This window comes from Misgurnus anguillicaudatus, chromosome 11 (genome assembly GCF_027580225.2).
Source record: "Misgurnus anguillicaudatus chromosome 11, ASM2758022v2, whole genome shotgun sequence".
NCBI classification, from domain to species: Eukaryota; Metazoa; Chordata; class Actinopteri; order Cypriniformes; family Cobitidae; genus Misgurnus; species Misgurnus anguillicaudatus.
This window is the reverse complement of record NC_073347.2, coordinates 18096624-18111469: the sequence shown is the minus strand read 5'-3', so window position 1 is coordinate 18111469 and position 14846 is coordinate 18096624. Positions and strand designations below refer to the sequence as shown.

The window sequence follows — 14846 nt, the reverse complement described above, 5'->3', positions numbered from 1 at the left end:
GATGATTTTGACGTCAAAACCCAACGTCGACCTGACATCAAAAACTAACATTGGACTGATGGGCAGATGTAACGTCAGGTGGACATCACAAACCAATGTCGGCCTGATGTCCAGATGTAACATTGGTTTGACATCAAGGCGCCGTTGGGTTTTGACAGCAAACCAATGTTACATCTGGACATCAAGCCGACATTGCTTTAACGTTGGGCTATAACGTCGGGTTGACATCAAAAACTGACGTCGGAGTGATGTTCAGATGTAATGTTGAGTTGACATCAAGCTGTAACGTCAGGTTGACATAAAAAACAACATCGGACTGAAGTTAAGATGTAATGTTGAGTTGACATTAAAACCCAATGTCGCCCTGACGTCAAGCTATAACGTCGGGTTGACATCAAAAACCGACGTTGGACTGGCATTCAGATGTAATGTTGAGGTGACGTCAATCTGTAACGTCGGGTTGACATCAAAAACCGACATCAGACTGATGTTCAGATGTAGTGTTGAGTTGACGTCAAGCTGTAACGTCGGGTTGACATCAAAAACTGACATCAGACTGATGTTCACATGGAGTGTTGAGTTGACATCAAGCTGTAACGTCAGGTTGACATCGAAAAACAACATCCGACTGAAGTTCAGATGTAATGTTGAGTTGACATTAAAACCCAATGTCGCCCTGACGTCAAGGTATAATGTCGGGTTGACATCAAAAACCAACGTCGGACTGACATTCAGATGTAATGTTGAGGTGACGTCAAGCTGTAATGTCGGGTTGACATCAAAAACCGACATCAGACTGATGTTCAGATGTAGTGTTGAGTTGACATCAAGCTGTAACGTCAGGTTGACATCGAAAAACAACATCGGACTGAAGTTCAGATGTAATGTTGAGTTGACATTAAAACCCAATGTCGCCCTGACGTCAAGCTGTAACGTTGGGTTGACACCAAAAACCAACGTCGGACTGACATTCATATGTAATGTTGAGGTGACGTCAAGCTGTAATGTCGGGTTGGCATCAAAAACCGACATCAGACTAATGTTCAGATGTAGTGTTGAGTTGACATCAAGCTGTAATGTCAGGTTGACATAAAAAACAATATTGGACTGAAGTTCAGATGTAATGTTGAGTTGACATTAAAACCCAATGTCGCCCTGACGTCAAGCTATAACGTCGGGTTGACATCAAAAACCAACGTCGGACTGGCATTCAGATGTAATGTTGAGGTGACGTCAAGCTGTAACGTCGGGTTGACATCAAAAACCGACATCAGACTGATGTTCAGATGTAGTGTTGAGTTGACATCAAGCTGTAATGTCAGGTTGACATAAAAAACAATATTGGACTGAAGTTCAGATGTAATGTTGAGTTGACATTAAAACCCAATGTCGCCCTGACGTCAAGCTATAACGTCGGGTTGATATCAAAAACCAACGTTGGACTGGCATTCAGATGTAATGTTGAGGTGACGTCAAGCTGTAACGTCGGGTTGACATCAAAAACCGACATCAGACTGATGTTCAGATGTACTGTTGAGTTGACATCAAGCTGTAACGTCAGGTTGACATCGAAAAACAACATCGGACTGAAGTTCAGATGTAATGTTGAGTTGACATTAAAACCCAATGTCGCCCTGACGTCAAGCTGTAACGTCGGGTTAACCCCAAAAAAACAACGTCGGACTGACATTCAGATGTAATGTTGAGGTGACGTCAAGCTGTAACGTCGGGTTGACATCAAAAAACAACGCTGGACTGAGGTTCAGATGTAATGTTGAGTTGACATTATGATATTGTAAGGGGGATATCACAAACCAATGTCGGCCTGATGTCCAGATGTAACATTGGTTTGACATCAGGGCGCTATTGGGTTTTGACAGCAAACCAATGTTACACCTGGACATCAAGCCGACATTGCTTTAACGTTGGGCTATAATGTCGGGATGACATCATAAACTGATGTGGGAGTGATGTTCAGATGTAATGTTGAGTTGACGTCAAGCTGTAACGTCGGGTTGACATCAAAAGCCGACATCAGACTGATGTTCAGATGTAATGTTGAGTTGACGTCAAGCTGTAACGTCAGGTTGACATCAAAAACTGACATCGGACTGAAGTTCAGATGTAATGTTGAGTTGACATTAAAACCCAATGTCGCCCTAACGTCAAGCTGTAACGTCAGGTTGACACCAAAAAACAATGCTGGACTGAGGTTCAGATGTAATGTTGAGTTGACGTCAAGCTGTAACGTCAGGTTGACATCAAAAACTGACATCGGACTGAAGTTCAGATGTAATGTTGAGTTGACATTAAAACCCAATGTCGCCCTAACGTCAAGCTGTAACGTCAGGTTGACACCAAAAAACAATGCTGGACTGAGGTTCAGATGTAATGTTGAGTTGACGTCAAGCTGTAACGTCAGGTTGACATCAAAAACTGACGTAGGACTGACGTTCAGATGTAATGTTGAGTTGACGTCAAGCTGTAACGTCAGGTTGACATCAAAAAACAACACTGGACTGAGGTTCAAATGTAATGTTGAGTTGACATTAGGATATTGTCAGGTGAATATCACAAACCAATGTCGGCTTGATGTCCAGATGTAACATTGGTTTGACATCAGAGCGCCGTTGGGTTTTGACAGCAAACCAATGTTACATCTGGACATCAAGCCGACATTGCTTTAAAGGTAGGGTAACTGATTTGATCCTGAAACATTTTAAGCTATGCTGGTTAAAAGTCTCCTCACATCCTGATAGCAATCACTGTGTTAAGTTGTTTAAATGTATTTGTAGAAATTTATGTCATCTGTGAAAGGCGTAGGACCAAAAGATGTTCAACAAATCATAGATTTCGGTCCGAACGCACGTTTCCTTTTTTGTCCCACCGCACAGCGAGTCCACGCAGACACCATACGTCATCAGCGCGTTCACGTGCGCTCACCTCCTGTCTGTAAACAGTGAGAACAGCAAACTTTTCTGCTGAATTGACAACCTACACAGGAGGCACAAAACTAAAGGCATCTTTTATAACAACAAGAGCAAAAACTGCCTGGATCAGCAAGAGCAAAAACCCAAATTAACATCGGTAACTTTACTACTTTACCACGAGATCCAAACAGCTGCAGGAGTCTGAAAGGGTCTTTGCACTGTTTATTTTGGTAAGGTAGGTACGCGATATGTTTGTATTGAGATGGATTCAGATATTCTACTTTGATGAAACGTTGTGTTGCTTATGAAATTTGTGTACGGATTAGCGTAACGATATAGTCACTACGTCTACACAACCGAACGTGTGCTTAAACTAATTCTGATGTAAACCAGTTGTTTATGTTGGTTATTTTGGAAGTGTTATTTGCTTTGTACTGCAAAGTTTTCTCACTGGTGAATGAGACAGATGTGACCGTCTGATGTGTGCGTGTTCATGTGTTTTGAAATAGGCGTGGCTTTGGATGGCGATTTGACTTGGGGGTGGGATCGGGATTTCATTGCTAGGAGGCTACCGTTAGCATTTTTCAAAATGTGTTACCCTACCTTTAACATTGGACTATAACGTCAGGGTTGACATCAAAACTGACGTCGGAGTGATGTTCAGATGTAATGTTGAGTTGACGTCAAGCTGTAACGTCAGGTTGACATCAAAAAACAACATCGGACTGAAGTTCAGAGTTAATGTTGAGGTGATGTCAAGCTGTAACGTCGGGTTAAAATAAAAAAACGATATCGGACTGACGTTCAGATGTAATGTCGACCTGACGTCAAGTTATAACGCCGGGTTGACATCAAAAACCGATGTCGGACTGACGCTCAGATGTAATGGTGAGGTGACGTCAAGCTGTAACGTCGGGTTGACATCAAAAACCGACGTCGACCTGAAGTCAAGCTGTAATGTCGGACTGACACTCAGATGTAATGTTGAGGTGACGTCAAGCTGTAACATCGTGTTGAGGTCCAGATGTAAAATTTATGTCCATTGAGTAATCTGAATTCCATTACAAATTGTGAGTTAATGTTTTATCCAATATTATAGAGTTCATATATTTATACAATAATGCAACACATAAGGTCATGAAAATGTACTGCATAGTAGAATGAATCCATCATTACTGTTTTTCTTAGTCACTTTGGCACATTTCTCAGATCAAAATTGAAATTCTCAAAACTACCTGTTCAATTTTAACATCATTGTGTCACTTCAAAAAAACAGTTTCTTTCTTATTTCTTTGAAGAAGTTGCAAATGCTTGGTACATCCATGCAAATGATTATGTGCAACTCTCTGCTGTTTTCTACATTATTAATTGCTTATGTCATGTTGATTAAAATGTATTATAATGGATCTCTGTTGAATAGTCTCACCCCCATAACATTTAGGCATTAGTTCATGTAGTCTTTACACGCGAAAGTTGTCATAAAATGTCAAGCATATTTCTATACATAGCCATTAGACCTCTTTCTAAATCTGTCCTGAATTGGTAAATTGCTCTCAGGTGAATCTTCCTCTGACAGACAGGAACGTCAGGAGGTGTATAGACTGCACTGTAATTACTACAGCAGTGGTTTTCAATTCCAGTCCTCGGGCCTCCCCTCCCAGAATGTTTTAGATGTCTCCTTATATGAAACACCTGATTTCACTCATCGGCTCCTTAATTAACACACTAACGAGCTGATGATCAGAATCGGGTGTTTTTATATGGGGGCGTCTGGAGTGTTCTGGGAGGGGGGCCCGAGGACTGGAATTGAAAACCACTGTACTACAGCACTGCATGTACAGTTTTCCCTGAGGAGATAGTCCGATGTTCACTTTTTAACATTTGTTTTTTTCTTTGTGCTATGCAGTGTTGTCTTTTCCCTTCTGTATCGCAGTGACATGGTCTGTGAACAAATTACAGTACAAAAAGTAAAAGCTTAAATGTGTGTCCAGTCTCTTGCAATAAAACTCCCACATACACTAGGTGTAACCTACACTAAACTTTAGCCATAGTTTACATCAGAACATCCCATAGTAAACTGTTATATTGACAACATGACTATGCAATTTGACTGTCTTATCTGTACACACAATGACACAAGGACTTGTCATTCTGGTGGCACTGACATGTTTATTGACCCACAAAGTTACTGTTGAGAGATAAACTAAGGATTTTGAGCAAGAGACTTTGAGAAATGTACCAATGCGACTGAGAAAAACTGTAATATTTCTCAAACTAAAACTATCTGCTGACCCTTACGAAAAACACGTAACCATGTTTTTTGGCATATTGATTACCATTGGCAAAGCTTTTATACAGTTACTTTAGATTAACCATACTTTTTGTAGCAAAATCATGGTTAATTTGGTTAAAAGGAAACACATCTCCTGAAGTGGCTCTTGATAAAAACTGATCTAAAGTTCAAAACAGGTTGGTATGGACAATTTAGCAGCATTGTCTGGTTTTTCAGTCACAGTGTGATATTGTAAAATGGGTGTGGCTGGTGTTCAGGTGGACAGGAAAAACCCTCTCCAGGGGAAGGGAGAGTGAAGAAACAATAGCGCCCTTTGAAACAGCCATGACTCATGCCCGAAGGTCTATCTTTTATTAGAGAAAGTTCAGAGTCCTGTTAAAGGACACCTGAGACAGACACAGGAAACTCATCTTTAACCACCACAGCACCGAATACCCATATGCAAGGTAAGAAGAAAATCATTACAGTCAATTACTTGTCAAATGAAGACTATAAAATGGTTTGAGGAAACAGGAGATAAACACAAATATGTTTATGTATGTTGTATGCTAAAAATTCCGTTAGATCTTTACTACAACACAATCTGTTGAATAATTGTGCAAACAAAATGTTTTAATAATGTTGTATTGAGTCATTTGAACATATTTTGTAAAGGTCAAACTCTTTTAGAAATTCTGTGTTTATGTCTTTTACTGAAGGTACATTTTGTTTTATATCGAGTCGCTGAATGCATGCGAACAGTCACTTATATGTGCCGCTCATTGCTTAACCGTGTTCTTATCTGCTGCCCTTTATTTCCAGGTCAGCAGTGTGTTATTATTAACAATGCAGCTCAAAATAGCTCTTTATCTTACACAGAAAACAAATGTAAATAAAGTTAAATTCCTGGGTTACTGAACAGTGCTGTTTCTATGCTTTTCTACAATGTGAATTGATAAAGCCTGTCACATTTGTGCCTGAAGCTCAAATTCATTTTGAAGAATAACCATATCAACAAAGGCCACATACATCTTTGACAAAAAGTGGCATCAATTCTCATAATAACCATTCTGAATGCTCCTGGCTGCTTTGAGTTTGTTGTATCTTTCTGGCTTTCTAGATAGATAGATAGATAGATAGATAGATAGATAGATAGATAGATAGATTGATAGATTGATAGATTGACAGATAGTGTACACTGAGATTATAATAAATCATATCACTGTATTACAACGAAAATAGAATCATGCCAGTCCCATTGAGAAATGTTGTTACCATAGCAACAGGGAGGAATGATGGTTAGCCAAAGAGACCTGAAGGAGTGGCAATTCTTCGTAATTAAAGAGGTGAACGAGAATAATAAAATGTGTGTTTAGGTGTATGATTATGCATAAAAGGAAGTGAGGGGCATTTTGAAGAAAGGAGAGGGAGAGACAGTGAGTTAATTTGAGAGAGCAGACTGAATGAATTAACACGTTTAGTCATGTGTTTCCCTTTATTTTTACAGTGGCAACAACATTGGTGGCTTAATCACTGCAACTCTTTATACGACCATATTCTCCTCCTCCTCCTCTGTGTATCCAATATCGTTCAGCTCCTCTCTCCAGCCCTCCATCACATCACACAAATATAGTCTTTCCCCAACACCCACACAAAATAGCCACAGACCTTCCTATTTCATCTCTCTCTCTCTCTCTCTCTCTCTCTTTCTCCCTCTCTCTCTCTCTCTCTCTCTCTCTCTCTTTCTCTCTCTCTCTCTCCCTCCCTCTATTTTACACACATACATGCCTTTCTCCTCTGGGATTTGAAGATGTGACTGGTGCTGCTTGTAATCAGATGAAAGTAGAGTATAATCCTGAATTTCCCTCCATCTTCTTTTACTGCTAGAGTGGAGATGTTGAAGGAAAGGAGCGGGATGGGTGACGTGTGATTGTGGATGTAAGACCCCGCCGACTGATTCAACCTTTATATGGACCCGCAGGGAGACTGGGATGACACCACAGACTACTAAAGAGATACCAGGCAGGTAAAGAGGAGGCAGAGACGACAAAGATCAAAAGGGATCGTAAGCTTCATCTTTGACTGGGACACAAGGTAGCATTTTTTGTGCTTTTGAAACGTTACCATTTGTCCTGTTTTGTGTGTGTGGGTCGGTGTGTATATGCATAGGGTGGAGATCTCACCTTGCCAGGTATTTTTAGAATTTATAAATAAAAGATGCAAAGAGACCTTGAAAGAACGAACAGTGAGAGGTAGTGTGTTTGATGTTTCATACGGATGCTTTGTACAGTAGTACAATACTTTCATGTATGACATAGAAGTTAATATAATATATATATCTATTCAATATAAAAGAAGTGAGTAATGATAATAATAATAAAGAGATTCATTATAAAAGTTGTGACTTTAGACTTTACAAAGTAAATACAGCTAATATTGCACTTTTTTTAATCTAAACTATTATAAAGAAAAATCTCATATAGCTAATGCAAGAAGAGCTCCTTTTGTAAACAGTGTCTCAACAGTGGAGAACAACAAAAGTCACGTTACTTACAAAAAATACCAAAAGTAACAAAAAAGTCTTGTTTTGGCTGTATTTACCTAGACATAGATGAATTCTGGACATATTGTGAGCCTCAAACATTATTGTTTCCTCCTTCTAAACCGCGTGCATGGGAAACAGGCCAGTCTCAACATAACACCAATTGTGACATTACAGTCGAGGTGTACGCCCCAACATTAAATAACACAATAAATTAATCACAATGCTAAAAACAAAGTTGTGACTGATGAGGCAAATTCTATGGTTGTGAATGAACAAGTACAACCATCTCTGGATAATTTTTGCACTGATCTTTTATTGTAGATAACAATTTAGGATATTATTTAAATACATTCTTTAGCACCTTTATTTTGTTGTCTCCCAGAATAAGATTGTAGAGTGACATGAGAATGAGAAATCAGACCCTACGGAATTCAGACCCTTGTAGGTGAAAACAGCTGATGGACATCCTGCTAAGGAGGCACAAAATATTTCCTGCATTTCCCGGACAAAAATATGATGCAAATAATGATCTTCCGGTTTACAAAACACTTCTACCTGTCAAATCCCTGTTCTGACCCCACCCTAGACCAATATGCAAATTCTGTAAAATGCAAAAGTTGGCTTATGAAGAGCACCACAGTAGAACATTATATTATCCTTAATCTAACCTTACCTTAATACTAGTGCAATAAAATGCATATATATAATACAAATAGGATGAAAGCAACTGTGTTAAATTCATAGGTAACTCATTTATCCTACGCTATGTTTTAAAAGAATAACCATTTGATTCCAAACATAAAGTATATTGCAATCTGCACTAACTGATCCAACCTTGATCTACTTTAAAGCTATGGAAATATAGTTTTCCTTAAAGGGATGTTTCACCCAAAAATGAAAGTAATGTCATTAATGACTCACCCACATGTCGTTCCAAACTCGCAAGACCTCCGGTCATCTTCGAAGCACAGTTTAGGATGTTTTATGTTTGGTGCGAGAGCTTGTTGACCCTTCATTGGGGATTTACGTACGGTGTACTGTCCATGTCCAGAAAGGTAATAAAGGCATCATCGGGTTGGTCCATGTGACATCAGTGGGTCAGTTGGAATGCTTGAAGCATCGAAAATGCATTCTGGTCCAAAAATAACAAAAACTACGACTTTATTCAGCATTGTCTTCTCTTCCGCGTCTGTTGTGAAGCACATGTGCGAGACTCATGCGAAAGTTATGTGTGTGAATGACGTGTTATCCTCAGACATGTTTGCAAAGTTTTTTTTTTTCAAACGTACAGCATGCGTCTCCCTCAGACTGTAAACGAAGCCCGGGGCACAAAAAACAAAAACAGCTGGGGCACTCCAGATAACACGTCAGCCGCGTCACTGCAGTCACGTGATATAAGTCTCGCTCATGCGCTTCACAACAGACGCAGAAGAAAAGACAATGCTGAATAAGGTCATCGTTTTTGTTATGTTTGGACCAAAATGTATTTTCGATGCTTCAACACGTTCTAGCTGACCCACTGATGTCACATGGACTACTTTGATGATGGTTTTGTTACCTTTCTGGACATGGAAAGTATACCGTACGTAGATTTTCAATGAAGGGTCAACAAGCTGTCGGATTAAATATAAAACATCTTCAACTGTGTTCCGAAGATGAACGGAGGTCTTACAACTTTGGAACGACACGATGGTAAGTCATTAATGACATTATTTTCATTTTTAGGTGAAAAATCCCTTTAATACTTAGAGCAGCAAAAGCTAAATGATCCCAGCCGATGTTTTATTCAATAAAAAATTTAACTCCAACCCCACTAATAATGCTTCTCATCTTAAATAGATATCCGATGGCGGAGCTGTTCCCACCAGGGGATGCAATTCCCTCAAAACCTGCTGAGTCCATCGTCTCTAATCTGACGTCAGTATCCCTCCATCAACCTGAAAAACTACAAAACAACTCCACTGAAGTACCATCTTCACTTAAAGACCTTAATGGCAGCGGCACGACTACTGCACAAAGTTCCCCTACCATCTCTGATCAACAATATACAAGTCATCATTGTGTTACGGAGACCCACCTGTCTGACGTTGTGGATTTACAGCCAAGAGATGTAAAGAGCCATCAGTACAAACAGGCGTCATTGACGGTGCACAGGGACCATGACTTAAAAGAACACAATCTGTTATCAATACAGAGAAGCCACTCAGACAGCTTGCAGATTTTCAAAGAAGGCGCAGCTGTTCCTTACCACTGTGAAACTGGAGCACCTTGTTGTCTAATAAAGGAGCAGGAGGCTTGTGCACAATCATTCCCTTCTTTAGTGTGTAAACAGGCCATGCCGCTTCAGCAAAGCAATACGGTCACAACGTCCACCAGAACAGGAAGTAATGGATCGGGAAGTCCCACTCAGCCAGCCCAACATGCCTACATTCAGGTCAGTCCATCTGCCCAAATACAATCATCTAGTGAGGCCATTCCAGAGTCTACCTGCCCGAAATTTCAAGAGGCTGTGTGCTGTAATTTACACTTTCACCATGGAACAGTAGAGGACACGTTTGCGGCATACTGCCACCCGCAGCCCATTCCTGCCCCAGCACAGCTGTTGCCACACTTGGTAGGAATGGAGGAGAACAACAGGGGCCAGGTGGCGACAGGCAACTTGCTCGCTCTCCCCCGGCTCATCACCTCTGTCAGCGAGACAGGATTGGACACTAAACGACTGTTCAACTGCTGCAATCTGGACTGCACTTGGCCCAGTGAATCGCATACAACTGGGATTCACCTGCAGAGGTGGAAAGACGAAGGCACCACAAAGGAAGCAGGGACCATGACATCACAAAAAGAAGTTAGAGATATAGGAGTGCAAGTGGGTCAGGACTCTGAGGAACATCCTCAGCATGTGTTCCCAGAAGTGTGTCTGCTGGAGGAGATGAATGGGAGTGGCAAACCTGTGCCAAAGAATCAGAAGTCTCCTGTAAGAGAAGTAAAATGGGATGCAGAAGGAATGACCTGGGAAGTGTATGGAGCCTCGGCTGACCCTGAGGAACTTGGACTTGCAATTCAGCGGCATCTTGAGATACAGATTAAAGAGACTAAGGGAATAGCAGCAAAGCTGTCGCGCCAGAACACAGCAACATCTCAGCACAGCTCAGGATCAACGCATAGGAGAAAAAGGGGGTTACTGGAATCTCTGCGCCGTCCTGGCTGCTGTTCTCGTAGCACAACTGCAGTGGACTGAAAAAACACCATCTGTTAAAAGCGAAAGGAATGGGTAGCAACAGTACTCTGTATTTATTCTTGGACTAGATCAAACTTAGTAGTATTAGTTTTGATAAGGTTGACTTATTTAGAGAAAGATTGTGGGTTTTATTTACACTATTATAGGTATCCTTGTATTTTGTTATCCTTCACTCGGCCAAGATTTTTATGATATATATAAGATCCTGTTGTAACAGTCTATGTGAAAATGTGTTCATTAAATCAAAGTAAGTTTATTGTTAGGTGACAACACTGTGTTTAGTTAACAAAATACATCAACTATGCTGTATTTGTTTGTCAGAGCATTACAGTTACACTGGTTTTACAATTCTGTGCAATATATGGGACCACTATAAATGATCAAATTATTTTTACAATTAAGAATAAGGACCCCTATGGGTGTCTGGTAAATAAAATAAAGTGGACATATACTGTATTTGGGTCATACTTTTTTAACACATGGAAATAATATACAGTTTGTTCAATTTAAATTATTGGTCAAAAAGCAAACTAAATGTCAGAAGCAGCATTGTTCTTGTCTATGTATTCCTCTGTTTCAATAAAAGCAATGGATTCTTTAAGATGTAACTACAAGTATTAATCTGTTCAGTGTTGTTGTGTCTACATCATATAGAATAAATCAATTTATGAGTTCACCTTTCCATTCAATCTAGTAGATAATGGTAAACGAACTTGGCTTGCTGTTTTTGAAGGTTTCTTGAAAGCAAGGCTCAGCCCAAGCTCCGAACTTAAGTCCCCCATAATGGAAGGAAAAGATGAAAAAAGGAAGAAAAGATGATGATTGACAGCACTGAATGTTAAGGGACCTCCTGAACATTTAAAACTTAATTATTGTAAAAAAATTCCAATAGAAATTTCAGTGTTATTGCAGCTGGGTTGCCGGTAACTTACCGTAGATTTAAATTTATGTTATTTACTGTCAACATTTTGTTAAAAGTTAAATGAACATTAAACATTTACAAGTCTTTGTCTTTACAGAGTAAAGCAAAAAAGACAGCATCAAGCAAAACATTCTGGGAAACAAAATCTGAAGCAAAATACAGAAAAAGGTTGATTATGGTTTCTGGTTCCCAGAATGCTTTGCATGGGGCTGTTGTTGTATGGTTTTGTTCTGTGGAGATAAAGACTTGTTAATATTTAAAATTTATTTAACTTTGAACAAACTTTTGCCAGTAAATAACATAAATTTAAATCTACTGTAAATTACCGGCAACCCAGCTGCAATTTCTACTGATTTTTTTTACAGTGTGAATTTCACAAATTATTTTGTTCCTTTTTACAGGGTACGTTTTGATTCACCTAAATAAATTTTGACCTTTCTCCCATTTTGGCAGTGATGATGCTGTAAAATGCTGTCTTATTAATGCCTGATGCGGTGTAACTGAATAATTTAAGTATTTTTATATTTACACAGACCAAATAGAAGCAGTTATTACTACAAATACACACATGCGTAATTGTTTATAAAAGTTGTCGTTTGCAGCCTACCCACATGACAAATACTGTAGTTTGCTTCAGCATTTACTATAATAATCTGTAGTATGTTTTAATAAATAATACACTCTTAAAAAATGCTGGGTTATTTCCAATCCATGGTTGGGTCAAAAAGGTACAAACCCAACCATTGGGTTAAAAATTAACGCATGCTGCGTTGTTTCAACCGATGTTTGGGTCAAATATAAACATTTGCTGCATAAATTAAACCCAACGAGTTTTATAAACTTAAAACCATGGGTTGTGGGTACGCATAAAGATTTTGCATTTAAGCCACATTGGGGATCAGTAGTCTTCAAAAGCCTATTATTATGCCCAGAATTGTCTGTTATTTGGTCCAAAGTGCATTACTGATGCTGTCTGTGGTGCCATACAAAAGCCTTTTGGCTACATATATAACAAATCATGAATAAACATTCACATTTTTGGTGTTAGTGATGATCATATTGAGTTTCCAAATGTCTATGTAAATGTATTTTCTCAAAGGCATTTAAAATGCATTCTGAAAACAAATCAAGATATAGCATGTATATATAGCCTACTAAATCTATTATTGTATTTAGGCTATATGGTGCTTTTTTGATAGGATCTGTCCTGATGTCTATGCGCTATGTTTAACTCAGCTTCAGCAGCGCACAACGAGCGCGCTGCCTTACATAACGGACGCGTTTAATTTCATCTCACACATGATAGGGATATCGTGAGCTATTTTGTGGACACGGTCATACACGGAGGTAAGTAGCCCAATAGGGCTGAAAATATACAATTATTTCAATAAATATATCTACAATGCGCGGATTGTTGCAGATGCGTGTCTACATTGTGAGCTAATATAGCCTATAAATGAAAATACATACACACTAGTGCGCTGAAACACGACGGTCGACGTCGCATACAGTTTGCCTATTGTCATATAGGCTCGTGTCTTCTGATATAGACTGCCATGTCTACAGCCTTATACATATTTAGTCAAATATTGTGTTTAAAACCCAATATGAATACATTGATACCGTGACATTTTTTGAATTTGTGAGCCGACAAAATGTATCCAAATTCTATTTATGTAATCATAAATTCTTATATAACTATAGGATAGCATAATATTGTAATTTATGCAAGCAGTTAAACAGATATTTTGAATGCCTTGTAAATTTATATTGACCTAGTTGGATATGAGCCAGAGATTTATTACCATCATTATTCCGCACGCACGCACAAAGACGCGCGCGCACGCGCAAACGTACAGGCGCACAAACATTATGAGGCCAGCATTAAAACCAGGTTAAATATATTAATTTGCTGAATTTTATATAACTACTGTGTATTTATCAGAACAGAATGTGACTCCATTAGATACGATAAATAGCGGCATTTCCAAACAAAGACCTTTTCTCTATTTTTTTTAATCCAAAACGACTTACAGTGCATTCATGTTACACATTTATTTATCAGTATGTATGTTTCCTGGGACCAAACCAAAGACTACTGGGCCAAAGTAAATAGTGGTTGTACGTATCACTCAAGTTTACATTAAACTGCAAAAGTTTTTATTTTAAAAACCTTGTGATTATCTGTCATTCCCAGGGTGTTGCAGAATGAACAGGGCTGTAGCCACCTGCTGGATATTTCTCTTGCTTTCAGCATTCCTGTGCGACCAGGTGATGTCCAAAGGTGGCAGAGGAGGGGCCAGGGGATCAGCGAGGGGCAGTGCCCGAGGCGGCCGTGCATCTCGCACCAGAGGTTCTCCAGCTGTGCGGGTGGCAGCGGCAGCAGCAGCTGGTGCTGTTGTGGCGCTGGGAGCTGGTGGATGGTATGCATCAGCCCAACGTCGACCGGATGACAGCTCAGAGAATGGAGATGATTATTACAGCAACAGAACAGACTGGGAGCTGTACCTTGCCAGGACATCAAATGCAATAGTGCATGACTCCTTAACCTCTAGAATATATGCCCTGCTACTGCAAATAAACTTTGTGATGTACTTTGCTCCATGAGAGAGATTACAACATTTCAAGAGTTTACACTTCCAAATAAGTCAGATAGAATAGATTGTATATGTATTTGCGTGCTGTCCGAGGAGACTCTCCCCTGTATTTTTGGTTAAGAAAGTAACCAGGCGAAGATGGTGGGCAAGAAGATGAAAACTGTCGAGAAAGAGGGATGAGTTGACAGCTCATCTATATAGATGATAAGATGGACACACTGATTATTAGTCACAATTTCGTAATGATTTAGTAAATTATTTGATTTAAGTGTTCCTTTCGAACTTTGTTAATAAAACATCATTTTGAGACAGCTTAATAAGCTATTATCGTAAGTTACTGTG

The 14846-nt window shown here is 39.4% G+C and overlaps 2 protein-coding genes across 3 annotated transcripts; both read left to right on the top strand.

Moving 5' to 3' along the window:
• Positions 1-5501: 5501 nt before the first annotated feature.
• Positions 5502-11586, top strand: LOC129416252 (GRIN2-like protein). Of its 2 annotated transcripts, XM_055170550.2 has the most exons (3): positions 5502-5669; positions 7090-7296; positions 9587-11586. In XM_055170550.2, the coding sequence occupies exon 3, from the start codon at positions 9594-9596 to the stop codon at positions 10983-10985; it is 1392 nt and encodes a 463-aa protein (XP_055026525.2). In that variant the 5' UTR covers positions 5502-5669; positions 7090-7296; positions 9587-9593; the 3' UTR covers positions 10986-11586. The 2 variants fall into 2 exon arrangements, with proteins under 2 accessions (XP_055026525.2, XP_073729256.1); XM_073873155.1 differs by lacking the exon at positions 5502-5669 and having other exon boundaries at positions 6921-7296.
• A 2529-nt stretch (positions 11587-14115) lies between these two features.
• On the top strand, positions 14116-14514 carry sprn (shadow of prion protein). Its single transcript, XM_073873638.1, has one exon. The coding sequence runs from the start codon at positions 14116-14118 to the stop codon at positions 14512-14514; it is 399 nt and encodes a 132-aa protein (XP_073729739.1).
• Positions 14515-14846: the final 332 nt, after the last annotated feature.